We start from the raw sequence: 25,203 nt of genomic DNA, 5'->3' as shown, positions 1-25,203 counted from the left end.
GCAGCCCAGCTGGCACAAGGCAGGGCTCTTGCTGCTGTGGCCATGGCAGCTGGAGGCAGCAGGAGCAGAACTCCACGGTGCTCCCAGGCCGTGCCCTGTGTCTGCCCTGGGGTCTGGTGCCCTGTGCTCAGGTGTGCAGAGCCCCCAGAGCTGCCCCTGGGCAATGGGCCTGGCCTCTGGCTGCTGGCCCAGTGTCCCAGGATCCTGCAGCACATCCGGCAGCCCCAGTGGGGCTCTCCAAAGCTCAGGGCAGCTGCAGTGGCCCAGGGTGCAGCTCTTTATGCAGCTGAGGCAGGCCTGCAGCTCTGCTGGCTGCGGTCACAGCTGGGTCACCAGCACATCTGGGGACACCTGCATGGGGCTGCCTCACTCTGCACATCCACCAAAACCTGTGTTTTACTGCAGCCCCCAAACAGCTTGGTCCTGGCTGAGCACTGAGACCCAGTAGGATGATGAACAACAGCTCCTGAGCTGAGAAGTCCAGTCCCAAGCTGGCACCTCTGAAAGTGACACAGCTTGCCTGAGCTGTTGGCACCCTGGCCCACTTGGTTCATGCCATTCACAGGAGAATAACTGGTGTCTGATGCTGACACTTGTGTGGCTGTTATGGCATCCTCTGATTGCATTTGGACAGCCAATGTCCTGCAAGGATGCTCTGGGCACTGTGACTTTACTGGTCGTTGTAGAAATTTCTGGTTTATAGAAGACATGACTCTGCAATCCAACACTGCAGCAAAGAAATTTTATTGTAAGCTCTTGCAAACTCCATGTGTGGCACACATTGATCTTTGACAACCATTGAATACATTTCAGCAAGTCAGTTTCCCATCAATCTGAAAAAGCAGAAAAGGTTCAGAAGCAGAGCAGAGAAGGAAGATGTCCACGGAATGCATCACAGGAATTCAGCTTTGGCTGCTCAAAGCTTTCTGTGTATCTGATGCCAAAGCCTGCCTGTCTGATACAACAGCTGCTGCTCTCAAGGTGCAGTTTCAAAAGCAAGCAAACCAAATCCTGGCCCAGGATCACAGAATCACTGAATTGTTGTGTTTTGGAGGGACTTCTCTGGATCTTGTAGTCCAGACTCCAGGCTCCAGCAGGATCAGCTGGAGCAGGTTGTCCAGAATCATCTATTGTCGGGCTCTGGGTATCTCCAGACAAGGCCTTTGGGTGGCCCTGGTGCCACAGCCTCGCTAAGGCGGTGAGGGACCAGTCAGCTGCACACTCCTGGGGACAGCTGAGGAGGAGAGGACTCGTTCCTGAGAGCTCTCTCCTGAGATGGGCAGCAAAGCCAAGCAGCTGGAGGCTCTGCCCACATCTCTGTGCCTTTGAGCTGAGCAGGAGGTGCCCTGAGGGACAGAGCAGGAAACACACCAGAGAAGGAAGCAGCACAGACTCTGCACAGGACATTTGTGCCCCTCTGCTCTGCTCTGCTGAGACCCCAGCTGCAGTGCTGCCTCCAGCTCTGGGCCCACAGCACAAGAAGGACACAAAGCTGTTGGAGTGGAGTCCAGTGGAGGCCATGAAGGTGCTGCGAGGGCTGGAGCGTGTCTGCTGTGGAGAGAGGGTGAGAGAGCTGGGGATGATCAGCCTGGAGAAGACTGCTGAGAGTGCAGTACCCCAAGGATCTCTAAGAGGGCTGGAGAGGGTCTCTGGACAAGGGTATGGAATGACAGGACAAGAGGGAATGGTTGAACACTGATGGAAGGTTGCTTATATAGGATATTGTAAAGATGTAAAATACCCACAGGAGAGCGCAGTACAAGTAAAAGTTACCCAGAGAATTTTTGACTGCCACATCCCTGGGAGATTTCCAGGCCAGGCTGGGGAGGGTTTGGAAACCTGGTCTAATGGAACGTGCCCATGCCCATTGCAGGGAGGTCAGAAGGAGAGTATTATTAACACTTTTTAGGTCCCACCAAACACACCAATTCTGTGATTCTGTGACGTGTATGAAAAGCCACTCAGCCTTTTCCATTGAGGATGTGAGGCTTATTTCCGGGGACAGGCATTGTTGAACAGAGTAACTGTTCCACCATAGAGCTTGTTCAACCTCTTCTCCAGCTCCCCCAGGCTGAGCTCCTCCACCTTGTTCTTGTCGTTCTCAGCGATGGCCCCCCAAGCATCTCTGGGATTTTTGTCTTTCAGACAGCAGGCAGCTGACCAGATGTGGCTGGGTCTGTTAACCCTCCCTTTGGCGATGTAGGTGTTCCCAGGCACAGCACCTGTGATGACGTAGGTGGTTGTACAGCCCTTGGTCTTTGTGGGCATCCTTTTAGACTCGTAGATATTCCACTGGCCCTTGTTGAGACTGCTGTCCTGGGGCACTATGTTGGTGAGGGTGAAGGTAGCTGTCTTGCTTTCTCTACTATAGTGATGGCCATTGGGGCTCAAATGGCCACGGTCCAAACCAGCCTCGTTGTAGTCATCAAGGACAGCCTGGTTCTTTTTGATTTGGTCTAAGGTGAACTTGTGTTGCCCTATGAGGACCGACTCTCTTTCCATCTCTTTAAGATTATTTTTACCAATTAGCTGGACAGGAAAAGAGAAAGAGGTGTTAGAATGGGGAATGGGAGTAATGGAGAAGATTTCCCCAGAGCAGAAGTCTCTGGTGGTCAAGATCCCATTTTGTGTCATCTCAGTGAAGGAAAATGTATGAATCTGAGAGAAATCATACACATGACCCTCCTGCATGAACACAAGAGCTTTCAAGAGCAAGCAGCTCAGAATCTGACTGCTCTTAGATGGCACTTGTGACCTTTGTGATCCAGCCTGCAGCCTGTGCTGGGATCATGGATGGATGCATGAGACAAGGAGCATTTTCGTCTCCTAGGATTGAAAGGTGACTTTGGTGACACACCACCCCTGACAAATCTGCTTCCCTTTCCTCCTGTTTCCACAGCCCAAATCTGCCCAGGGCTCTCCCTGGATCCACTCACACCACACTATGAGTCTGTGATTTTATGTGTGGTTGTTACAGGTGTACCCCAGTCCTGGAACACCAGAGGTTGCCTCCTGCAACCCCAGACACAAGGAGATGTGTCAGGAAATCAGTCCTGGAGCTGAGCTTTCCCTGGGAGGGCTGCAGTTCATGCAAGGATGAACAGTTTAGCTCAGTAGACAGAAAGATCTCAATGCGAATGGAATCTGTTGTAGCAGAGCTGAGAGTGTGTCTCAGAGCTGATCTGGGCCAGTGAGAATTTTCTGCAGCATCACTAGAAAGAAGTTACAAATGAACAGCCTCTGAGAGGGGCCTGTAACCTCAAATGAGTCCTGGGGAAACTAAATACTCCAAAAAGGCCTCAGGAGAATGTTATTAAAATCAAAGATTTTTTGGATGGCCAGGGTCCAAGGTTGAGAAGGAAAATGCCAGGTTGGATAGGGCTTGGAGCATGCTGGCCTAATGGCAAGTGGCCTGGCCCATGCAGGGCAGTGAGACTGAGATGGTCTTTAAGGTTCCTTTCAAGACCAACCATTCCATGATTCTCGAAAAGAGAGAATGTGGAGGCTGCAGTGTTGATGGATCTGAGTAGCTGTTCAAGTTCCTACACAAAAGAGGATGAAATTATTATTTTTTCCATAACATCAAAATTATTTGGTTCACCTTTAGGGAAACATATTTAACCTTCCACTGGAGTAGGCCATGTGGCTTCCTCTTCTGGCTCACATTCCCCCATTTGTAATCCTGCTCCTCTGACATCCCCAATGAGAGGAAGTGCCTCTTTTTCTCTTCTGCAATTGGCCCAGCCTGTTCTACTGAAGTCTGTCTGAAGGACATTTTTGAGGGCTCTAGAGCTCGTGGAGTTTTGCGTGTCCGCTGGATCCTTCTGGACCAAGCCTGAGCCAAAGCTGCTCAGGGGTCACTGCCCATGCATGGAGATCACACCTGTCTGACTGCACAAACACTGATGCTCCTCACTTTGCACTGCCTGAAACGTCACTCTAGAAATCAACAGTTAACCTGACTCTCTCATCTCCAGTATATATTCTCTCGAGGCTTTGTCCCTGGGCCATCTCACCGCCCCCCTCCCCCCCCCCCAGCTTCCTGTCACTTCTCTCACACCACTCACAAAGCCTGTTTGACTCTTCACTGGGAGCAGAGAAGCTCTGCCAGAGATGCAGAAGAGCCCAAGGCAGAGTGGGGATCAGATGCCAGCAGGACTGTTGGTCCCTCCAGTCTAGCCTCTCCTGGATGCCTTTTCCCATCCCTTGGTCACCCAGCACAGCAGGGCACAGGGAGGGGAAGCATTTGACTTTGTCATGTCCTGCAAAGGAATCTGATTTGCTGTTCCTGTCAGGTGAAGGCAGAGAGCTGGGCACCTTTGGGATGTGATTGATCTCATGCTCCTGCTGATGTCTCAGATGCATCAGAAGAACCATGTGGTGCAGGGGTTTGAAGTAAAGTTAGAACATTCCCATCCAGTGTGTCCATTTGCATGTGTGTAGTGGGGTGGTAGGAAATAGAAGTGGTAATTCAAATGCTGCAGCTCATCACTTAGTGGCTGGAGGGGGATGTATGTAAGAGGGAGACTCACCTGGGGCTCAACAAACCACCATGAATGAGGTCTCTTGGCATCTCCAGGCCGGTAGATGTAAGCAGAGTACACTGGAATTCTCCTGTCTCTGTCGTACAGGGTGGCATAGTGATATGAGTTGCTGTAGCGCTGACAGATCCAGGCTGGGTTCTTTGGATTCAGGGCATCATTTGGGGTGGTCTCTGCATAGAAGAACTCAGGACATTCTGCAAAGGAGTTCACCACCTCGCTGTGTCCCAGCCAGAGGCAGCTGGCCAACACCTGCAGCAGCAGCAGCAGCCCCAGCATGGTGGGAGGATTTCAGTGAAGGGCTCTTGCTCCCCTGGAAGGCAAATGCAGAGGGACACTCAGCTTGGAGAGAGCTGGACACGGCCTGGGGCCTTTTGTGCAGAGGGACAGAGCTGGCAGAGGAGGGGATTAGGAGAGACCAGGAAAGGAATAATTTCTGTCCTCCTGCATATGGAAAAATCACAAGGGCAATAAGGCTGAAACCTACAACTGGGTTCAGGTGCCCAGAGGAGGCAGCAGTGGGAGAAGTCAGCCTGTAGGAGGAAGGAGCCAAAACCACCAGGACTGCAATCAGCTCTCACAGCAAAGGGATCTTGCAACTGAGGCACAGCCCTGGCACAAGGTCACCTCTTCCCACCTCCCTCCTGCTCTCAACACCTTCCCACAGCAGACACCTGCAGCTGGGCATGGACTCTGCTCAGCCCCCTGCCATGCTGAGCTGGGCTTTCATCTCATGGGGCATGGGGCAGGCAAAGAACAGCAATGCTGCACTTCCTACAGGTCTCTGGCCCCATCCAGGTTCACACAGACACTCAGCTCTTGCAGTCACACCCAATACTGAAGCCCAACTGATCCACCTGGGGTCCTGCCTCTCAGCTGACTTTGGGCCATGGCTGTGCTGCTGCTCACCTTGCATTTCCACGTTATCCAACCCCAGACTCTGGACATGCAGACACATGGAGAGAGCAAATGAAGGGGCCAAGCAGATGGCAGCAGCAAGCACGAGGGATAACACCTCTATCCTATCAGCACAGTGGCTGCTGCAATGCAAGCACTGAGGGGCAGCTCTTCCCATGCTTGCTTGGGATTCCTGCTGATGCCCATCTTCAGCTTTGCTGATTGATTTCCCTGCACAGTCAAAGGCACCATTGCAGGAATTTCTTGGACAGCCAGCTGCCCTGTTTAGCCCTTCTCAGTGCTGATGTGATTTTCAGCAGTCAGGAAGGTCATTCCTTTATGAGAAAACTGCTGAAAAGCTCCCTGGGATGCTGGCAATCAAGCAAGGGGCTGTGTTTCCTTCCAGCGGCAGCACAGGATTGGGAGAGCAGGGATGCTTCCATTTGCATTGCCAGACATTTAATGTGGAGTGATTTAATACCATCAGCATTTGGAATAAGGCAGCTGGGACAGGCAGGTAAAAGGGTTCCTGGCAGATCAAGCTGCCACAGCCTCTAAAGCACAAAGCCCACCTTGGGCTGGGAAGGGGCTGAGCTCAGCACTGCTGAAGGCTTGACAAGGCACCTTGCACATTTGCCCTTTTGTTCTTCTTCTCCTGACCCTCATCTCTCCATTTCCACTGGATTCAGGATGTTGAGCTGCACACAGCCCTGCTCTGACCCAAGATATCTGGTCCTTTTTCTCTTTTTCATCCCTAGATCAGGAACATAGTGACCAATGAGCTGGAAACTGAGAAGTGCAACTCCAAGTCGGGACTTTTTACAGTACTCTGCAGAGCATGCCCAAAGCTGCCCCAAATCAAGCAGAGAAGGGTCTGAAAATGTCCTTCTGCATGGCCCACTCCATGAGACTGAAACAGATCTAACCAACTGAATATCTAACTTAACAGATACATAGAAAACAACCTACCGTGAGAAGGAGTGGCCCAGGATTCTGCTCGCAGCCCCAAAGTGGCAGAGGAGTCTCCAATGCCTCTGCTGCAGCCTCAGACTGTCGGGGTTTTTATGATTTCCTGTCACAGTGCTCACTCCAGTGCACGCGTAACGTGGTGTGACAATTCCTCGGTGCCCTGGAGTCCCAGCCAGCTACTGCAGATCAATGCTGAAGACAAACGAGACGGGCTTTGCCTGGGGACCTAGGGATTTATTAACTTAAAGACTGACCAGAGTCAAGGACTCCAAACGTAGCAGTTCAGGCTTTTGTCAACAGAAGAAGTCTCAGGGGAGGGTGCAGCTCTTCATCCAATCTGAGAAGCTTAGGGGAGGATCATAAGGCAGGTTTTGCAATCTTCTAACCAATCTGGTACGCTGGGGGAGGGAAACAGTTCAAATAAACCAATGGAGCTTCCAGGATTTGGGGATTTCCAAAGGGGAGGTCTTGCAGAGGGTTGATAGAAGGAGGGATTGACAAATGAGGGGAGGAGGAACTGGGAATGTTTGACATTAGGGGTTGGTGTTAGGAAAGATAGACTGCTAGGGGGAGGATATAAATTAGACTGAACTAATGAGGCAGGGGAAAACGAAACTGACTGTTAAGGATGAAAACACACCACAAAAGTCTCCAGAACGAGACAGTTGTTAGACTTCCCAATCAGGGCTTAGGGTGAATTTTGTCAACACTTCACAACACACCTCTGTTTGGGCAGAGGTTTATTGCAAGGTCATAGGTGGAGTTTTAGTACTGAATAATGCCCCCCTTCTTTCTTATTCAACAGTTTCATGTTAATTGTCAGGTGAGCTGGCTTGAGTTTCTTTCCCAAATCATTCCTTCTGTCCTTGCCCTCCTGACTGACAGAAAATAATAAATCCTGCAAAATTCAGTGCATATTTAAGCTCTCATTGCTTCCTGAAACTCAGCAAACTCTAGCCTAGGCTTTATCCATGTATATTTAATCCAAAGCTCAGGAAAGACTCAAAGATATTGGAGTTAATGGCAGAGAAGGAGGAAGAGATTACCTTGAAGCACAGTCACAGAACAAGGAGCAGAACCTTTCCTGTTAAGCCAGAATGATGGAGAAGGCCGAGAAGAAGCAGCTCCGGTGGAGATGGGGCAAATGCCTCCTTTCCAATGAGGCCCAACCAACAGAACAAAGCAGAGCCCAGCAGTGGTTACATCATTAGAAGGGGCCAAAGACGAGCAACGACCCCCAAAATGTCCCCTAACTCCACAGTGATGCATTGCACAGTGTGAAACCCCTGCCAGGGGAAAAGTGGGGCAATCCCACATAATCCTGAACTCACAGAACCTGTGGACTCTTTGATGCAAAGGCCCACACCCCCAAAAAAATCAAGAGTGAGGACATCAGAATTGGAAGTCTCCTTGCTGGATCCATAGGGATCTTGTAAGAGCTATTGGCACCCTGGTGTGCTTTGTTCATGCCATTACAGGAGAATAACAGGTGTCTGATGCAGACAATTGTGTGGCTGGTATGGCATTCTCTGATTGCATTTGGACACCCAATGTCCTGCAAGGATGCTCTGGGCACTGTGACTTTATTGGTGGTTGTAGAAATTTCAGTGAGAAGCAACTTGTGGATTATAGAAGACATGACTCTGCAATCCAGCACTGCAGCAAAGAAATTTTATTTTAAGCTCTTGCAAACTCCATGATGTGGCACACATTGGTCTTTGACAACCATTGAATACATTTCCCCATATCAGTTTCCCATCAATCTGCAGAAAAGCTTCAGAAGCAGAGCAGAGAAGGAAGGTGTCCACGGAATGCATCACAGGAATTCAGCTTTGGCTGCTCAAAGCTTTCTGTGTATCTGATGCCAAAGCCTGCCTGTCTGATACAACAGCTGCTGCTCTCAAGGTGCAGTTTCAAAAGCAAGCAAACCGAATCCTGGCCCAGGATCACAGAATCACTGAATTGTTGTGTTTTGGAGGGACTTCTCTGGATTTTCTAGTCCAGACTCCAGGCTTCAGCAGGATCAGCTGGAGCAGGTTGTCCAGAATCATCTATTGCTGGGCTCTGGGTATCTGCAGACATGGAGATCTCCAGACAAGGCCTCTGGGCAACCTGAGGCACCCTGGTGCCCCAGCCTTGGTAAGGAGGTGAGGGACAAATCAGCTGCACACTCCTGGGGACAGCTGAGGAGGAGAGGACTCGTTCCTGAGAGCTCTCTCCTGAGATGGGCAGCAAAGCCAAGCAGCTGGAGGCTCTGCCCACATCTCTGTGCCTTTGAGCAGAGCAGGAGGTGCCCTGAGGGACAGAGCAGGAAACACACCAGAGAAGGAAGCAGCACAGACTCTGCACAGGACATTTGTGCCCCTCTGCTCTGCTCTGCTGAGACCCCAGCTGCAGTGCTGCCTCCAGCTCTGGGCCCACAGCACAAGAAGGACACAAAGCTGTTGGAGTGGAGCCCAGTGGAGGCCATGAAGGTGCTGCGAGGGCTGGAGCGTGCCTGCTCTGGAGAGAGGGTGAGAGAGCTGGGGATGTTCAGCCTGGAGAAGACTGCTGAGAGTGCAGTACCCCAAGGATCTCTAAGAGGGCTGGAGAGGGTCTTTGGTCAAGGGTATGGAGTGACAGGACAAGAGGGAATGGTTTCACACTGGTGGGATATTTTAATGAAGTAAATAACCCTGAGGAGGGTGTGGTACAAGTAAAAGTTACCCAGAGATATTTTGACTGCCCCATCCCTGGGAGATTTCCAGGCCAGGCTGGGGAGGGCTTGGAACAAGCGGGTCCCTGTCCATGGCAGGCAGATCAGAATGAGATGATCTTTAAGGCTTTATGATCCCATCAAAACCAACCCATTCTGTGATTCTGTGACATGTGGGAAAAGCCACAGATGCTTTTCCACTGAGGATGTGAGGCTTATTGCCGGGGACAGGCAGCGCTGAACAGAGTAACCGTTCCATTGTAGAGACTGGTCAGCCTGTTCTCCAGCTCCCCCAGCGTGATGTTCTCCACCTCGTTCTTGTTGTTCTCAGCAATGGCCCCCCAAGCCTTTACGGGATTTTTGTCCACCACGCAGCAGGCAGCTGACCAGATGTGGCTGGGTCTGTTAACCCTCCCGCTAGAAACAAAGGTGTTCCCAGGCACAGCACCCGTGATCACAAAGGTGTTCTTACAGCCCTTGCTCATTTCCTTCATAGTATCAAACTCGTAGGTGCTCCACTTGCCATTGTTGAGAAGCCTGTCCTGAGGCACTACATTGGTCTGGGTGAAGGTAGCTGCCCTGCTCAATATATTCTCCATATGGCCATTTGGGCACAAATGGCCACGGTCCAAACCCTTCAGTTGTGTGTAGTCACCAGGAACAGCCTGGCTCTCTTTGATTTGGTCTAAGGTGAACTTGTGATAGTATCTGAGGGACACGTCATCCATCATCTCTTTAAGATTATTTTCACCTATGAGCTGGAAAAAGAAAGAAAAAATGGTGTTAGAATGGGGAATGGGAGCAATGGAGAAGATTTCCCCAGAGCAGAAGTCTCTGGTGGTCAAGATCCCCTTTTGTGTCATCTCAGTGAAGGAAAATGTATGAATCTGAGAGAAATCATACACATGACCCTCCTGCATGCACGCAAGAGCTTTCAAGAGCAAGCAGCTCAGAATCTGACTGCTCTTAGATGGCACTTGTGACCTTTGTGATCCAGCCTGCAGCGTGTGCTGGGATCATGGATGGATGCATGAGACAAGGAGCATTTCCCACTCCGAGGACTGAAATGTGACTTTGGTAAGACACCTTCCCTGACAAATCTGCTTCCCTTTCCTCCTGTTTCCACAGCCCAAATCTGCCCAGGGCACTCCCTGGATCCCCTCACACCATGCTGTGATTGTGCGATTCTATGATTCTGTGATTTTATGTGTGGTTGTTACAGGTGTACCCCAGTCCTGGAACAGCAGATGTTGCCTCCCATAACCCCAGACACAGGGAGATGTGTCAGGAAATCAGTCCTGGAGCTGAGCTTTCCCTGGGAGGGCTGCAGTTCATGCAAGGATGAACAGTTTAGCTCAGGAAGCCAAAAGATCTCAATGCGAATGGAATCTGTTACAGCAGCGCTGAGAGTGTGTCTCAGAGCTGATCTGGGACAGGGAGCATTTTCTACAGCAATACAGAAAAGAAGTTACAAATGAACAGCCTCTGAGAGGGGCCTGTAACCTCAAATGAGTCCTGGAGAAACTAAATACTCCAAAAAGGCTCCAGGAGAATGTTATTTAAATCAAAGATTTTTTGGATGGCCAGGGTCCAAGGTCAAGAAGGAAAATGCCAGGTTGGATAGGGCTTGGAGCATGCTGGCCTAATGGCAAGTGGCCTGGCCCATGCAGGGCAGTTGGACTGAGATGGTCTTTAAGGTTCCTTCCAAGAGCAACCATTCTATGATTCTCCAAAAAGAAAGAATGTGGAGGCTGTAGAGGGGCAAGACTGCAAGACCAGATTAATTGTTCAAGCTCCTATGCAAAATGAGTTATTATTTTTGAAGTTTTTTTTTTCATAACTTCAACATCATTAGGTTCATCCTCAGGGAAACATATTTAATCTTCCACTGGAGTAGGGCATGTGGCTTCCTTCTCTGGCTCACCTTCCCCCAAATGCTCTCCTACTGCTCTGTCCTTACCAATGAGAGGAATTTTTTCTTTTTCCCTTCTGCAATTGGCCTGGCCACATTTACTGAAGTTTGTTTTGAGGGCATCTTTCAGGGCTCTAGAGCTCATGGAGTTCTGTCTGTCTGCTGGATCCTTCTGGACCAAGCCTGAACCAAAGGTGCTCAGGGGTCACTGCCCATGCATGGAGATCACACCCTTGTGACTGCACCAACACTGATGCTCCTGACTTTGCACTGCCTGAAATGTCACTCCAGAGATCCCTTCCCAGTTATCCTGACCCTCTCATCTCCAGTGCTTTTTCCCCTGAGGCTTTGTCCCTGGGCCATCTCACCCCTTCTGAGTTTCTCCTCACTTCTCTCACACCACTCACAAAGTCTGTTTGACCCTTCACTGGGAGCAGAGAAGCTCTGCCAGGGATGCAGAACAGCCCAGGGCCGAGTGGGGATCAGATGCCAGCAGGACTGTTGGTCCCTCCAGTTTCGCCTCTCCTGGATGCCTTTCCCCATCCCTTGGTCACCCAGCACAGCAGGGCACAGGGAGGGGAAGCATTTGGCTTTGTCATGTCATGCAAAGCAATCTGATTTGCTGTTCCTGTCAGGTGAAGGCAGAGAGCTGGGCACCTTTGGGATGTGATTGATCTCATGCTCCTGCTGATGTCTCAGATGCATCAGAGGAACCATGTGGTGCCAGAGTTTGAAGTAAAATGAGAAGAATTCTATCCATTGTATCCACATGCATGTGTCTTGTGGGCTGGGATAAAATAAAATGGTATTTTAATATTACTTTTAGTGAAAACAGGTGATGTTCTGTGAGGGAGACACTCACCTGGGGCTCCACCATCCATGGCACATCTGGTCTTTTTCCAGATCCAGGCCGGTATTTGTAAGCAGAGTACACTGGAATTCTCCTGTCTCTGTCGTACAGGGTGGCATAGTGATACGAGTTGTTCAAACGCTGACAGATCCAGGCTGGGTTATTTGGTTTCAGGACATCATTTGGGGGAAGGCCCAAATAGAAAAACTGAGGACAGCTAATATAGGACTTCACCACCTCGCTGTGTCCCAGCCAGAGGCAGCTGGCCAACACCTGCAGCAGCAGCAGCCCCAGCATGGTGGGAGGATTTCAGTGAAGGGCTCTTGCTCCCCTGGAAGGCAAATGCAGAGGGACACTCAGCTTGGAGAGAGAGCTGGACATGGCCTGGGGCCTTTTGTGCAAGGGGACAGAGCTGGCAGAGGAGGGGATTAGGTGAGACCAGGAAAGGAATAATTTCTGTCCTCCTGCATATGGAGAAATCACAAGGGCAATAAGGCTGAAACCTACAACTGGGTTCAGGTGCCCAGAGGAGGCAGCAGTGGGAGAAGTCAGCCTGTAGGAGGAAGGAGCCAAACCCAGCAGGACTGCAATCAGCTCTCACAGCAAAGGGATCTTGCAACCGAGGCACAGCCCTGGCACAAGCTCACCTCTTCCCACCTCCCTCCTGCTCTCAGCTCCTTCCCACAGCAGACACCTGCAGCTGGGCATGGACTCTGCCCAGCCCCCTGCCATGCTGAGCTGGGCTTTCATCTCATGGGGCATGGGGCAGGCAAAGAACAGCAATGCTGCACTTCCTACAGGTCTCTGGCCCCATCCAGGTTCACACAGACACTCAGCTCTTGCAGTCACACCCAATACTGAAGCCCAACTGATCCACCTGGGGTCCTGCCTCTCAGCTGACTTTGGGCCATGGCTGTGCTGCTGCTCACCTTGCATTTCCACGTTATGCAACCCCAGACTCTGGACTTGCAGACACATGGAGAGAGCAAATGAAGGGGCCAAGCAGATGGCAGCAGCAAGCACGAGGGATAACACCTCTATCTGATCAGCACAGTGGCTGCTGCAGTGCAAGCACTGAGGGGCAGCTCTTCCCATGCTTGCTTGGGATTCCTGCTGATCTTCAGCTGATTCCTGCCCATCTTCAGCTTTGCTGATTGATTTCCCTGCACAGTCAAAGGCACCATTGCAGGAATTTCTTGGACAGACAGCTGCCCTGTTTAGCCTTTCTCAGTGCTGATGTGATTTTCAGCAGTCAGTAAGGTCATTCCTTTATGAGAAAACTGCTGAAAAGCTCCCTGGGATGCTGGCAATCAAGCAAGGGGCTGTGTTTCCTTTCAGCAGCAGCACAGGATTGGGAGAGCAGGGATGCTTCCATTTGCATTTCCAGACACTCAGTGGAATGATTTAATATCAACAGCATTTGGAATAAGGCGGCTGGGACAGGCAGGTAAAAGGGTTCCTGGCAGAGCAAGCTGCCACAGCCTCTAAAGCACAAAGCCCACCTTGGGCTGGGAAGGGGCTGAGCTCAGCACTGCTGAAGGCTTGACAAGGCACCTTGCACATCTGCCCTATGTCTTGTTCGTCTCCTGCCTCTCATCTCTCCATTTCCACTGGATTCAGGATGTTGAGCTGCACACAGCCCTGCTCTGACCCAAGATATCTGGTCCATTTTCTCTTGTTCAGCCCTTGATCAGGAACATGGTGACCAATGAGCTGGAAACTAAGTGGAACTACAAGTTCTCTTGTAGTAAAACTACATTATTGCAGTACACAGCTGAGCATGCCCAAAGCTGCCCCAAATCCAGCAGAGAAGAGTCTGAAAAATCCTTCTGTGTGACCCAGTCCATGTGCTAACTTAAGAGATACATAGAAAACAACCTACCTTGATAAGCAGTGGCACAGGATTCTGCTCACAGCCCCACAGTGGCAGAGGAGTCTCCAATGCCTCTACTGCAGTCTCAGACTGTCAGGGTTTATAAGCTCTCCAGGGAGAGACAATTGTTGGATTTCCCAAGAAGCCTTTCGAGTTAATTTCCCCAGAAATTTAGACCACACCCGTGTTTGTCCAGAGGATTTTTGCAAGGTCATGGCTGCAGTTTTACTACCAAATAACTTTCCCCTTCCTACATTTACAACTGTTTGATGCAAATTTTCAGGTGAGCTGGCTTGAGTTTCTTTCCCAAATCATTCCTTCTTGCCCTCTGATTGAAAGAAAATATCAAAGTGCTGCAAAATTCAATGCATGAATAAGCTCTAATTGCTCCTTGGACCTCAGCAACTCTAGCCTAGGCTTTGTACATATATGTATTTATTCCAAAGCTGGAGAAAGACTTTGAATAAAGGAGTCAATGGTGAGGAAGGAGCAAGAGCTTACTTTGAAGCAGAGTCTCAGAACAGGCAGCTGAACCGTTCCTTCTGTGTTCTCCCTGGAGAGAGGAGTGTTTGAATCCTCAGGAGTGCCACTGCAATATATACCCAGGCACAAATTTGCCCCTTAGTCTAAAGAGGAAATTCCACAGAAAAAGAGAAGTTTGCTATTTTTATTTAGGGGGAGTGTTCACACCCATCCTGAAATGTGTTGACAGTTGTTTGTCAAAGTTTTCTCAGAAGTCTCCCAAATTTGCTAACTTGCAGCATGGTATGTCACAATCAGGCAACAGGGTCTGGTGGCTTCCTTGATCATCTCATCAATCCCACCAGCTGCAGCTGCTGCTGCTCCAGCACCTACACGTGTTCCTGTTCCCAACAGAACATCTCTGGTGACATTGGATGGACTGGCGTGGCTCTGGGTACACTCAGATATTCACAGTCTGCCCTTCTGCAGCCTCCCATAACATCATTGCTATGGCCAGGCTACAAATATTCTCCTGCCTGATTGCCATGGCTGTGTAACAGCTTCATCCCAGCAGCCTGGGAAGGAGGAGGCTCTGGGGATACCTCAGAGCACCTGCCAGTACTTTAGGAGCCTACAGGAGAGCTGGAGAGAGACTTTGCAGAAGGACATGGAGCTGAGAGGTGAGCTGGGTTCAGAGTTAATGTTTTTTCACAGTGGCAGGTGTGGGGCTGTGTTTGGAGTTCTGCTGAACACAAGGTTGATAACACAGAGAGGTTTCAGGTATTGCTGGGCAGAGCTTTCATGGAGCAAGCAGCATACTGCCATGCTGGCAAGGAGGCTGGGGGTACTTGGGAGGTTGGGAGGAGACACAGCCATGACAGGTGAGGCCAACTGGCCAGAGGGATATTCCAGAGCATGTGACATCATGCTGAGGGTATAAAGTGAGAGGAAGAAGGAGAAAGGAGGGGTCATTTGGAGTGGTGGGTTTTGTCTTTGCAGGTAAGTGTTTGATGGAATAGGACCCAGCCCTCCTGGAGGTGGTTGGACACCTTTTAGTCCATGGGAAATGGTGAAAGATTTACTTGATGTGCCATTCTTGTGTGCACAGCTTTTGCTTTCTCTGTTAAACTGTCTCTATCTCAACACATGAGTTTTCCAGCTTTACCCCTTCCAGTTCTCTCCCTGATCTTGGTGTTTCGGGAGTGAGGGAGCAGCTGCCGGGGCGTGGCTGCTGCCTGGGGTTTAAGCACGCCATGAGGACAAGGTGAAAGGGATTGAAATGGAAGGAGTGTAGGTTTAGAGTGGATATTAGGAAGATATTTGTTACTGTGGGGGTGGTGAGACCCCAGCACAGGTTGCTCACAGAACCTGAGACCACCCCATCCCTGGAAGTGTCCATGGCCAGGCTGGCTGGGACTTGGAGCAACCTGGGATAGTGGAAGGCGTCCCTGTCCATGGGAGGGCATGGAAGTAGCTGGTCATGAATGTCCTTTCCAACCCCAAATGTTCTGTCATTCAATGACCATTCATTCATTTAAAGCTAAACTGGACTCATTTCCTTCTGTTTCCAAGAATGTCCAGGAATGATGAGTTGGTTGTTAGAAGCAGAAGTATCCAGAAGAAGTGTGTTAGACCAAAGTTGGTTTAAACAAACTGATTTAGTCCTGTGGTTTCTTTTGTCTCATTTAACCTGGGACTAATGTCTTAAAAAATAGCGGGTTTTATCCAGAATGAGAGAGAAGGCAAAGAAGAAGCAGCTCTGGTGGAGGTGGGGCAAATGCCTCCTTTCTGATGAGGCCCAACCAACAGAACAAAGCAGGGCCCAACAGTGGTCACATCATTAGAAGAGGCCATAAACCATCAAAGACCCCAAAAGTGTCTCCAAAGTCCACAGTGCTGCATGACCCACTATAAAACCCCTGCCAGGGAAAAATGGGGCAATCCCACATAATCCTGAACTCACAGAACCACTTGAATCCTTTATTGGACAGGACCCCATTCACAAAGGTTCAAGAGTAAGGGCATCAAAGTTGGGGGTCTCCTTGCAGGATCCATGGAGATATCTTGTATGAGCTGTTGGCAACCTGGCCCACTTTGTTCATGCCCATTAACAAGAGAATAACTGGTGTCTGATGCAGACACTTGTGTGGCTGTTATGGCATCCTCTGATTGCATTTGGACACCCCATGTCCTGCAAGGATGCTCTGGGCACTGTGACTTTACTGGTGGATGTAGAAATTTCAGTGAGAAGCAACTTGTTGATTATAAAAGACGTGACCCTGCAATCCAGCACTGCATCAAAGAAATTTTATAGTAAGCTCTTGCAAACTCCATGATGTGGCACACATTGGTCTTTGACAATCATTGAATACATTTCCCCAAGTCAGTTTCCCCTCAATCTGCAGAAAAGCCTCAGAAGCAGGGCAGAGAAGGAAGGTGTCCACGGAATGCATCACAGGAATTCAGCTTTGGCTGCTCAAAGCTTTCTGTGTATCTGATGCCAAAGCCTGCCTGTCTGATACAACAGCTGCTGCTCTCAAGGTGCAGTTTCAAAAGCAAGCAAAGCAAAGCCTGGCCCAGGATCAGAGAATCACTGAATTGTTGTGTTTTGGAGGGACTTCTCAGGATCTTCATGTCCAGACTCCAGGCTCCAGCAGGATCAGCTGGAGCAGGTTATCCAGAATCATCTCTTGTTGGAATGTGGGTATCTCCAGACATGGACATCTCCAGACAAGGCCTCTGGGACCCTGAGCTGCCCTGGTGCCTCAGCCTTGCTAAGGAGGTGAGGGACAAATCAGCTGCACACTCTTGGGGACAGCTGAGGAGGAGAGGACTCGTTCCTGAGAGCTCTCTCCTGAGATGGGCAGCAAAGCCAAGCAGCTGGAGGCTCTGCCCACATCTCTGTGCCTTTGAGCTGAGCAGGAGGTGCCCTGAGGGACAGAGCAGGAAACACACCAGAGAAGGAAGCAGCACAGACTCTGCACAGGACATTTGTGCCCCTCTTCTCTGCTCTGCTGAGACCTCAGCTGCAGTGCTGCCTCCAGCTCTGGGCCCACAGCACAAGAAGGACACAAAGCTGTTGGAGTGGAGCCCAGTGGAGGCCATGAAGGTGCTGCGAGGGCTGGAGCGTGCCTGCTCTGGAGAGAGGGTGAGAGAGCTGGGGATGTTCAGCCTGGAGAAGACTGCTGAGAGTGCAGTACCCCAAGGATCTCTAAGAGGGCTGGAGAGGGTCTTTGGTCAAGGGTATGGAGTGACAGGACAGTAAGAGTTACCCAGAGCTGTTTTGACAGCCCCATCCCCTGGAAGCATTCAATGCCAGTTTGGGAAGGGCTTGGAACAACCTGGTGTAGTGGAAGGTGTCCCTGCCCATGGCAGGCCGGTGAGAATGAGATGATCTTTAAGGCTTTAGTGTCCCATCAAAACCAACTCATTCTGTGATTCTGTGATTCTATGATGTGTGGGAAAAGCCACCGAGCCTCTTCCAACAAGGATGTGAGGCTTATTTCCGGGGACAGGCATTGTTGAACAGAGTAATTGTTTTCCCCTTGTAGAGCTCAGTCAGCCTCTTCTCCAGGTCTCCCAGTCTCAGGACCACTACCTCGTTCTTGTCATTCTCAGCAATTGCCCCCCAAGCATCTGCGGGCTCTTCGTCCACCAGGCAGCAGGCAGCTGACCAGATGTGGCTTGGTACATTAACCCTCTTATTGGAGATGTAGGTGTTCCCAGGCACAGCACCCGTGATGACATAGGTGCTTGTACAGCCCTTGGTCTCTTTAATCATCATTTGAAACTCATAGTTGCTCCAGCGGCCGTTGTTAAGAATGATGTCCTGGGGCACTGCATTGGTCAGGGTGAAGGTAGCTCTCTTGCCCTCTTTAGTATCCATATGGCCTGTGGGGCACAAATGGCCATGGTTCAAACCCTTCAGATCTTTGTAGTCAGCATTCACAGCCTGGCTCTTTTGGATTTCGTCTGAGGTGAAATTGTGTTGTATGAGGACCTCCTCTCTTTCCATCTCTTTAAGATTATTTTTACCAATTAGCTGGAGAGGGAAAGAGAAAGAGGTGTTAGAATGGGGAATGGGAGTAACAGAGAAGATTTCTTTGGAGCAGAAGTCTCTGGTGGTCAAGATCCTCTTTTTTGTCATCTCAGTGCAGAATAATGTATGAATCTGAGAGAAATCATACACATGACCCTCCCACATGAACACAAGAGCTTTCAAGAGCAAGCAGCTCAGAATCTGACTGCTCTCAGTTTGACTTTTGTGACCTTTGTGATCCTGCCTGCAGCGTGTACTGGGAGCATGGATGGATGGATGAGAGAAGGAGCATTTCCCACTCCTAGGACTGAAAGGTGACTCTGGTGAGACACCTCCCCTGACAAATCTGCTTCCCTTTGCTCCTGTTTCCACAGCCCAAATCTGCCCAGGGCTCTCCCTGGATCCCCTCACACCATGCTGTGATTGTGCGATTCTATGATTCTGTGATTTTATGTGGGGTGGCTACAGGTGTAGCATCCTGGAACACCAGAGGTTGCCTCCTGTAACCCCAGACACAGGGAGATGTGTCAGGAAATCAGTCCTGGAGCTGAGCTTTCCCTGGGAGGGCTGCAGTTCATGCAAGGATGAACAGTTTAGCTCAGGAAGCCAAAAGATCTCAATGTAAATGGAATCTGTTACAGCAGCACTGAGAGTGTGTCTCAGAGCTGATCTGGGCCAGGGAGACTTCTCTACAGCATCACTGAAAAGAAGTTACAAATGATCAGCCTCTGAGAGGGGCCTGTAACCTCAAATGAGTCCTGGGGAAACTAAATACTCCAAAAAGGCCTCAGGAGTAAATCTATTAAATCAAAGATTTTTTGGATGGCCTGGGTCCAAGGTTGAGAAGGAAAATGCCAGGTTGGATAGGGCTTGGAGCATGCTGGCCTAATGGCAAGTGGCCTGGCCCATGCAGGGCAGTAGGACTGAGATGGTCTTTAAGGTTCCTTCCAAGAGCAACCGTTCTATGATTCTCCAAAAAGAGAGAATGTGGAGGCTGCAGGGTTGACTGGATCTGAGTAGCTGTTCAAGTAATATGAAAAAGTACAGTTTTTTTTTTCATAACTTCAACATCATTTGGTTCATCCTCAGGGAAACATATTTAATCTTCCACTGGAGTAGGGCATGTGGCTTCCTTCTCTGGCTCACCTTCCCCCAAATGCTCTCCTACTGCTCTGTCCTTACCAATGAGAGGAATTTTTTCTTTTTCCCTTCTGCAATTGGCCTGGCCACATTTCCTGAAGTTTGTTTTGAGGGCATCTTTGAGGGCTCTAGAGCTCATGGAGTTCTGTCTGTCTGCTGGATCCTTCTGGACCAAGCCTGAACCAAAGGTGCTCAGGGGTCACTGCCCATGCATGGAGATCACACCCTTGTGACTGCACCAACACTGATGCTCCTGACTTTGCACTGCCTGAAATGTCACTCCAGAGATCCCTTCCCAGTTATCCTGACCCTCTCATCTCCAGTGCTTTTTCCCCTGAGGCTTTGTCCCTGGGCCATCTCACCCCTTCTGAGTTTCTCCTCACTTCTCTCACACCACTCACAAAGTCTGTTTGACCCTTCACTGGGAGCAGAGAAGCTCTGCCAGGGATGCAGAACAGCCCAGGGCCGAGTGGGGATCAGATGCCAGCAGGACTGTTGGTCCCTCCAGTTTCGCCTCTCCTGGATGCCTTTCCCCATCCCTTGGTCACCCAGCACAGCAGGGCACAGGGAGGGGAAGCATTTGGCTTTGTCATGTCATGCAAAGCAATCTGATTTGCTGTTCCTGTCAGGTGAAGGCAGAGAGCTGGGCACCTTTGGGATGTGATTGATCTCATGCTCCTGCTGATGTCTCAGATGCATCAGAGGAACCATGTGGTGCCAGAGTTTGAAGTAAAATGAGAAGAATTCTATCCATTGTATCCACATGCATGTGTCTTGTGGGCTGGGATAAAATAAAATGGTATTTTAATATTACTTTTAGTGAAAACAGGTGATGTTCTGTGAGGGAGACACTCACCTGGGGCTCCACCATCCATGGCACATCTGGTCTTTTTCCAGATCCAGGCCGGTATTTGTAAGCAGAGTACACTGGAATTCTCCTGTCTCTGTCGTACAGGGTGGCATAGTGATATGAGTTGTTCAAACGCTGACAGATCCAGGCTGGGTTATTTGGTTTCAGGACATCATTTGGGGGAAGGCCCAAATAGAAAAACTGAGGACAGCTAATATAGGACTTCACCACCTCGCTGTGTCCCAGCCAGAGGCAGCTGGCCAACACCTGCAGCAGCAGCAGCCCCAGCATGGTGGGAGGATTTCAGTGAAGGGCTCTTGCTCCCCTGGAAGGCAAATGCAGAGGGACACTCAGCTTGGAGAGAGAGCTGGACATGGCCTGGGGCCTTTTGTGCAGAGGGACAGAGCTGGCAGAGGAGGGGATTAGGTGAGACCAGGAAAGGAATAATTTCTGTCCTCCTGCATATGGAGAAATCCCAAGGGCAATAAGGCTGAAACCTACAACTGGGTTCAGGTGCCCAGAGGAGGCAGCAGTGGGAGAAGTCAGCCTGTAGGAGGAAGGAGCCAAACCCACCAGGACTGCAATCAGCTCTCACAGCAAAGGGATCTTGCACCTGAGGCACAGCCCTGGCACAAGGTCACCTCTTCCCACCTCCCTCCTGCTCTCAGCACCTTCCCACAGCAGACACCTGCAGCTGGACATGGACTCTGCTCAGCCCCCTGCCATGCTGAGCTGGGCTTTCATCTCATGGGGCATGGGGCAGGCAAAGAACAGCAATGCTGCACTTCCTACAGGTCTCTGGCCCCATCCAGGTTCACACAGACACTCAGCTCTTGCAGTCACACCCAATACTGAAGCCCAACTGATCCACCTGGGGTCCTGCCTGTCAGCTGACTTTGGGCCATGGCTGTGCTGCTGCTCACCTTGCATTTCCACGTTATCCAACCCCAGACTCTGGACTTGCAGACACATGGAGAGAGCAAATGAAGGGGCCAAGCAGATGGCAGCAGCAAGCACGAGGGATAACAGCTCTATCTGATCAGCACAGTGGCTGCTGCAGTGCAAGCACTGAGGGGCAGCTCTTCCCATGCTTGCTTGGGATTCCTGCTGATCTTCAGCTGATTCCTGCCCATCTTCAGCTTTGCTGATTGATTTCCCTGCACAGACAAAGGCACCATTGCAGGAATTTCTTGGACAGACAGCTGCCCTGTTTAGCCTTTCTCAGTGCTGATGTGATTTTCAGCAGTCAGTAAGGTCATTCCTTTATGAGAAAACTGCTGAAAAGCTCCCTGGGATGCTGGCAATCAAGCAAGGGGCTGTGTTTCCTTTCAGCAGCAGCACAGGATTGGGAGAGCAGGGATGCTTCCATTTGCATTTCCAGACACTCAGTGGAATGATTTAATATCAACAGCATTTGGAATAAGGCGGCTGGGACAGGCAGTTTAAAGGGTTCCTGGCAGAGCAAGCTGCCACAGCCTCTAAAGCACAAAGCCCACCTTGGGCTGGGAAGGGGCTGAGCTCAGCACTGCTGAAGGCTTGACAAGGCACCTTGCACATCTGCCCTATGTCTTGTTCGTCTCCTGCCTCTCATCTCTCCATTTCCACTGGATTCAGGATGTTGAGCTGCACACAGCCCTGCTCTGACCCAAGATATCTGGTGCATTTTCTCTTGTTCAGCCCTTGATCAGGAACATGGTGACCAATGAGCTGGAAACTAAGTGGAACTACAAGTTCTCTTGTAGTAAAACTACATTATTGCAGTACACAGCTGAGCATGCCCAAAGCTGCCCCAAATCCAGCAGAGAAGAGTCTGAAAAATCCTTCTGTGTGACCCAGTCCATGTGCTAACTTAACAGATACATAGAAAACAACCTACCTTGATAAGCAGTGGCACAGGATTCTGCTCACAGCCCCACAGTGGCAGAGGAGTCTCCAATGCCTCTACTGCAGTCTCAGACTGTCAGGGTTTATAAGCTCTCCAGGGAGAGACAATTGTTGGATTTCCCAAGAAGCCTTTCGAGTTAATTTCCCCAGAAATTTAGACCACACCCGTGTTTGTCCAGAGGATTTTTGCAAGGTCATGGCTGCAGTTTTACTACCAAATAACCTTCCCCTTCCTACATTTACAACTGTTTGATGCAAATTTTCAGGTCAGCTGGCTTGAGTTTCTTTCCCAAATCATTCCTTCTTGCCCTCTGATTGAAAGAAAATATCAAAGTGCTGCAAAATTCAATGCATGAATAAGCTCTAATTGCTCCTTGGAGCTCAGCAACTCTAGCCTAGGCTTTGTACATATATGTATTTATTCCAAAGCTCAAGAAAGACTTTGAATAAAGGAGTCAATGGTGAGGAAGGAGCAAGAGCTTACTTTGAAGCAGAGTCTCAGAACAGGCAGCTGAACCGTTCCTTCTGTGTTCTCCCTGGAGAGAGGAGTGTTTGAATCCTCAGGAGTGCCACTGCAATATATACCCAGGCACAAATTTGCCCCTTAGTCTAAAGAGGAAATTCCACAGAAAAAGAGAAGTTTGCTATTTTTATTTAGGGGGAGTGTTCACACCCACCCTGAAATGTGTTGACAGTTGTTTGTCAAAGTTTTCTCAGAAGTCTCCCAAATTTGCTAACTTGCAGCATGGTATGTCACAATCAGCCAACAGGGTCTGGTGGCTTCCTTGATCATCTCATCAATCCCACCAGCTGCAGCTGCTGCTGCTCCAGCACCTACATATGTTCCTGTTCCCAACAGAACATCTCTGGTGACATTGGATGGACTGGCGTGGCTCTGGGTACACTCAGATATTCACAGTCTGCCCTTCTGCAGCCTCCCATAACATCATTCCTGTGGCCAGGCTACAAATATTCTCCTGCCTGATTGCCATGGCTGTGTAACAGCTTCATCCCAGCAGCCTGGGAAGGAGGAGGCTCTGGGGATACCTCATAGCACCTGCCAGTACTTTAGGAGCCTACAGGAGAGCTGGAGAGAGACTTTGCAGAAGGGCATGGAGCAGAGAGGTGTGCTGGGTTATGAGTTAATGTTTTTGACAGTGGCAGGTGTGGGGCTGTGTTTGGAGTTCTGCTGAACACAGAGTTGATAACACAGAGAGGTATCAGGTATTGCTGGGCAGAGCTTTCACAGGGCAAGGCCTTTTCTGCTTTTTGTACTGCCAGGCTGGAAGGAGGCTGGGGGTACTTGGGAGGTTGGGAGGAGACACAGCCATGACAGGTGAGGCAGACTGGCCAGAGGGATATTCCAGAGGATGTGACATCATGCTGAGGGTATAAAGTGAGAGGAAGAAGGAGGAAGGAGGGGTCATTTGGAGTGGTGGGTTTTGTCTTCGCAGGTAAGTGTTTGATGGAATAGGACCCAGCCCTCCTGGAGGTGGTTGGACACCTTTTAGTCCATGGGAAATGGTGAAAGATTTACTTGATGTGCCATTCTTGTGTGCACAGCTTTTGCTTTCTCTGTTAAACTGTCTCTATCTCAACACATGAGTTTTCCAGCTTTACCCCTTCCAGTTCTCTCCCTGATCTTGGTGTTTCGGGAGTGAGGGAGCAGCTGCCGGGGCGTGGCTGCTGCCTGGGGTTTAAGCACACCATGAGGACAAGGTGAAAGGGATTGAAATGGAAGGAGTGTAGGTTTAGAGTGGATATTAGGAAGATATTTGTTACTGTGGGGGTGGTGAGACCCCAGCACAGGTTGCTCACAGAACCTGAGACCACCCCATCCCTGGAAGTGTCCATGGCCAGGCTGGCTGGGACTTGGAGCAACCTGGGATAGTGGAAGGCGTCCCTGTCCATGGGAGGGCATGGAAGTAGCTGGTCATGAAGGTCCTTTCCAACCCCAAATGTTCTGTCATTCAATGACCATTCATTCATTTAAAGCTAAACTGGACTCATTTCCTTCTGTTTCCAAGAATGTCCAGGAATGATGAGTTGGTTGTTACAAGCAGAAGTATTCAGAAGAAGTGTTTTAGACCAAAGTTGGTTCAAACAAACTGATTTAGTCCTGTGGTTTCTTTTGTCTCATTTAACCTGGGACTAATGTCTTAAAAAAAAGCGGGTTTTATCCAGAATGAGGGAGAAGGCAAAGAAGAAGCAACTCTGGTGGAGGTGGGGCAAATGCCTCCTTTCTGATGAGGCCCAACCAACAGAACAAAGCAGGGCCCAACAGTGGTCACATCATTAGAAGAGGCCATAAACCATCAAAGACCCCAAAAGTGTCTCCAAAGTCCACAGTGCTGCATGACCCACTATAAAACCCCTGCCAGGGAAAAATGGGGCAATCCCACATAATCCTGAACTCACAGAACCACTTGAATCCTTTATTGGACAGGACCCCATTCACAAAGGTTCAAGAGTAAGGGCATCAAAGTTGGGGGTCTCCTTGCAGGATCCATGGAGATATCTTGTATGAGCTGTTGGCAACCTAGCCCACTTTGTTCATGCCCATTAACAAGAGAATAACTGGTGTCTGATGCAGACACTTGTGTGGCTGTTATGGCATCCTCTGATTGCATTTGCACACCCAATGTCCTGCAAGGATGCTCTGGGCACTGTGACTTTACTGGTGGATGTAGAAATTTCAGTGAGAAGCAACTTGTGGCTTATAGAAGATGTGACCCTGCAATCCAGCACTGCAACAAATGACTTTTATTGTAAGCTCTTACAAACTCCATGATGGGGCACACATTGATTTGTGACAACCATTGAATACATTTCCCCAAATCAGTTTCCCATCAATCTGCAGAAAAGCCTCAGAAGCAGAGCAGAGAAGGAAGGTGTCCAAGGAGTGCATCACAGGAATTCAGCTTTGGCTGCTCAAAGCTTTCTGTGTATCTGATGCCAAAGCCTGCCTGTCTGATACAACAGCTGCTGCTCTCAAGGTGCAGTTTCAAAAGCAAGCAAAGCAAAGCCTGGCCCAGGATCAGAGAATCACTGAATTGTTGTGTTTTGGAGGGACTTCTCAGGATCTTCTAGT

The 25,203-nt window shown here is 49.9% G+C and overlaps 3 protein-coding genes across 4 annotated transcripts; all 3 read right to left on the bottom strand.

Moving 5' to 3' along the window:
- Positions 1 to 728: 728 nt before the first annotated feature.
- Positions 729 to 6,545, bottom strand: LOC119708117 (endonuclease domain-containing 1 protein-like). The gene is made up of 3 exons (XM_038154084.1): positions 6,408 to 6,545; positions 4,533 to 4,854; positions 729 to 2,529 (listed from the first exon to the last, which is right to left on the bottom strand). The coding sequence occupies exons 2-3, from the start codon at positions 4,818 to 4,820 to the stop codon at positions 1,990 to 1,992; spliced, it is 828 nt and encodes a 275-aa protein (XP_038010012.1). The 5' UTR covers positions 4,821 to 4,854; positions 6,408 to 6,545; the 3' UTR covers positions 729 to 1,989.
- Positions 6,546 to 8,064: 1,519 nt separating this feature from the next.
- On the bottom strand, positions 8,065 to 14,360 carry LOC119708118 (endonuclease domain-containing 1 protein-like). 2 transcript variants are annotated; one of them, XM_038154085.1, is made up of 3 exons: positions 14,239 to 14,360; positions 11,877 to 12,195; positions 8,065 to 9,860 (listed from the first exon to the last, which is right to left on the bottom strand). In XM_038154085.1, the coding sequence occupies exons 2-3, from the start codon at positions 12,159 to 12,161 to the stop codon at positions 9,318 to 9,320; spliced, it is 828 nt and encodes a 275-aa protein (XP_038010013.1). In that variant the 5' UTR covers positions 12,162 to 12,195; positions 14,239 to 14,360; the 3' UTR covers positions 8,065 to 9,317. The 2 variants fall into 2 exon arrangements, with proteins under 2 accessions (XP_038010013.1, XP_038010014.1); XM_038154086.1 differs by lacking the exon at positions 14,239 to 14,360 and adding an exon at positions 13,747 to 13,828.
- Positions 14,361 to 16,620: 2,260 nt separating this feature from the next.
- On the bottom strand, positions 16,621 to 18,346 carry LOC119707939 (endonuclease domain-containing 1 protein-like). Its single transcript, XM_038153601.1, has one exon. The coding sequence runs from the start codon at positions 18,344 to 18,346 to the stop codon at positions 17,699 to 17,701; it is 648 nt and encodes a 215-aa protein (XP_038009529.1). The 3' UTR covers positions 16,621 to 17,698.
- Positions 18,347 to 25,203: the final 6,857 nt, after the last annotated feature.

This window comes from Motacilla alba, chromosome 1A (assembly GCF_015832195.1).
Source record: "Motacilla alba alba isolate MOTALB_02 chromosome 1A, Motacilla_alba_V1.0_pri, whole genome shotgun sequence".
NCBI lineage: Eukaryota > Metazoa > Chordata > Aves > Passeriformes > Motacillidae > Motacilla > Motacilla alba.
The sequence above is the reverse complement of the archived record's forward strand: the minus strand, read 5'-3'. Positions and strand labels throughout refer to the sequence as shown.

What these genes read in the sequence shown, in the direction of transcription:
- LOC119708117 (XM_038154084.1), bottom strand. Translation starts at nt 4,820, where the DNA reads ATGCTGGGGCTGCTGCTGCTGCTGCAGGTGTTGGCCAGCTGCCTCTGG. An exon ending in GGTGGTTTGTTGAGCCCCAG is followed by an intron (nt 2,530 to 4,532) that starts GTGAGTCTCCCT and finishes TTTCCTGTCCAG; the next exon opens with CTAATTGGTAAAAATAATCT.
- LOC119708118 (XM_038154085.1), bottom strand. Translation starts at nt 12,161, where the DNA reads ATGCTGGGGCTGCTGCTGCTGCAGGTGTTGGCCAGCTGCCTCTGGCTG. An exon ending in CATGGATGGTGGAGCCCCAG is followed by an intron (nt 9,861 to 11,876) that starts GTGAGTGTCTCC and finishes TTCTTTTTCCAG; the next exon opens with CTCATAGGTGAAAATAATCT.
- LOC119707939 (XM_038153601.1), bottom strand. Translation starts at nt 18,346, where the DNA reads ATGACAAAAAAGAGGATCTTGACCACCAGAGACTTCTGCTCCAAAGAA.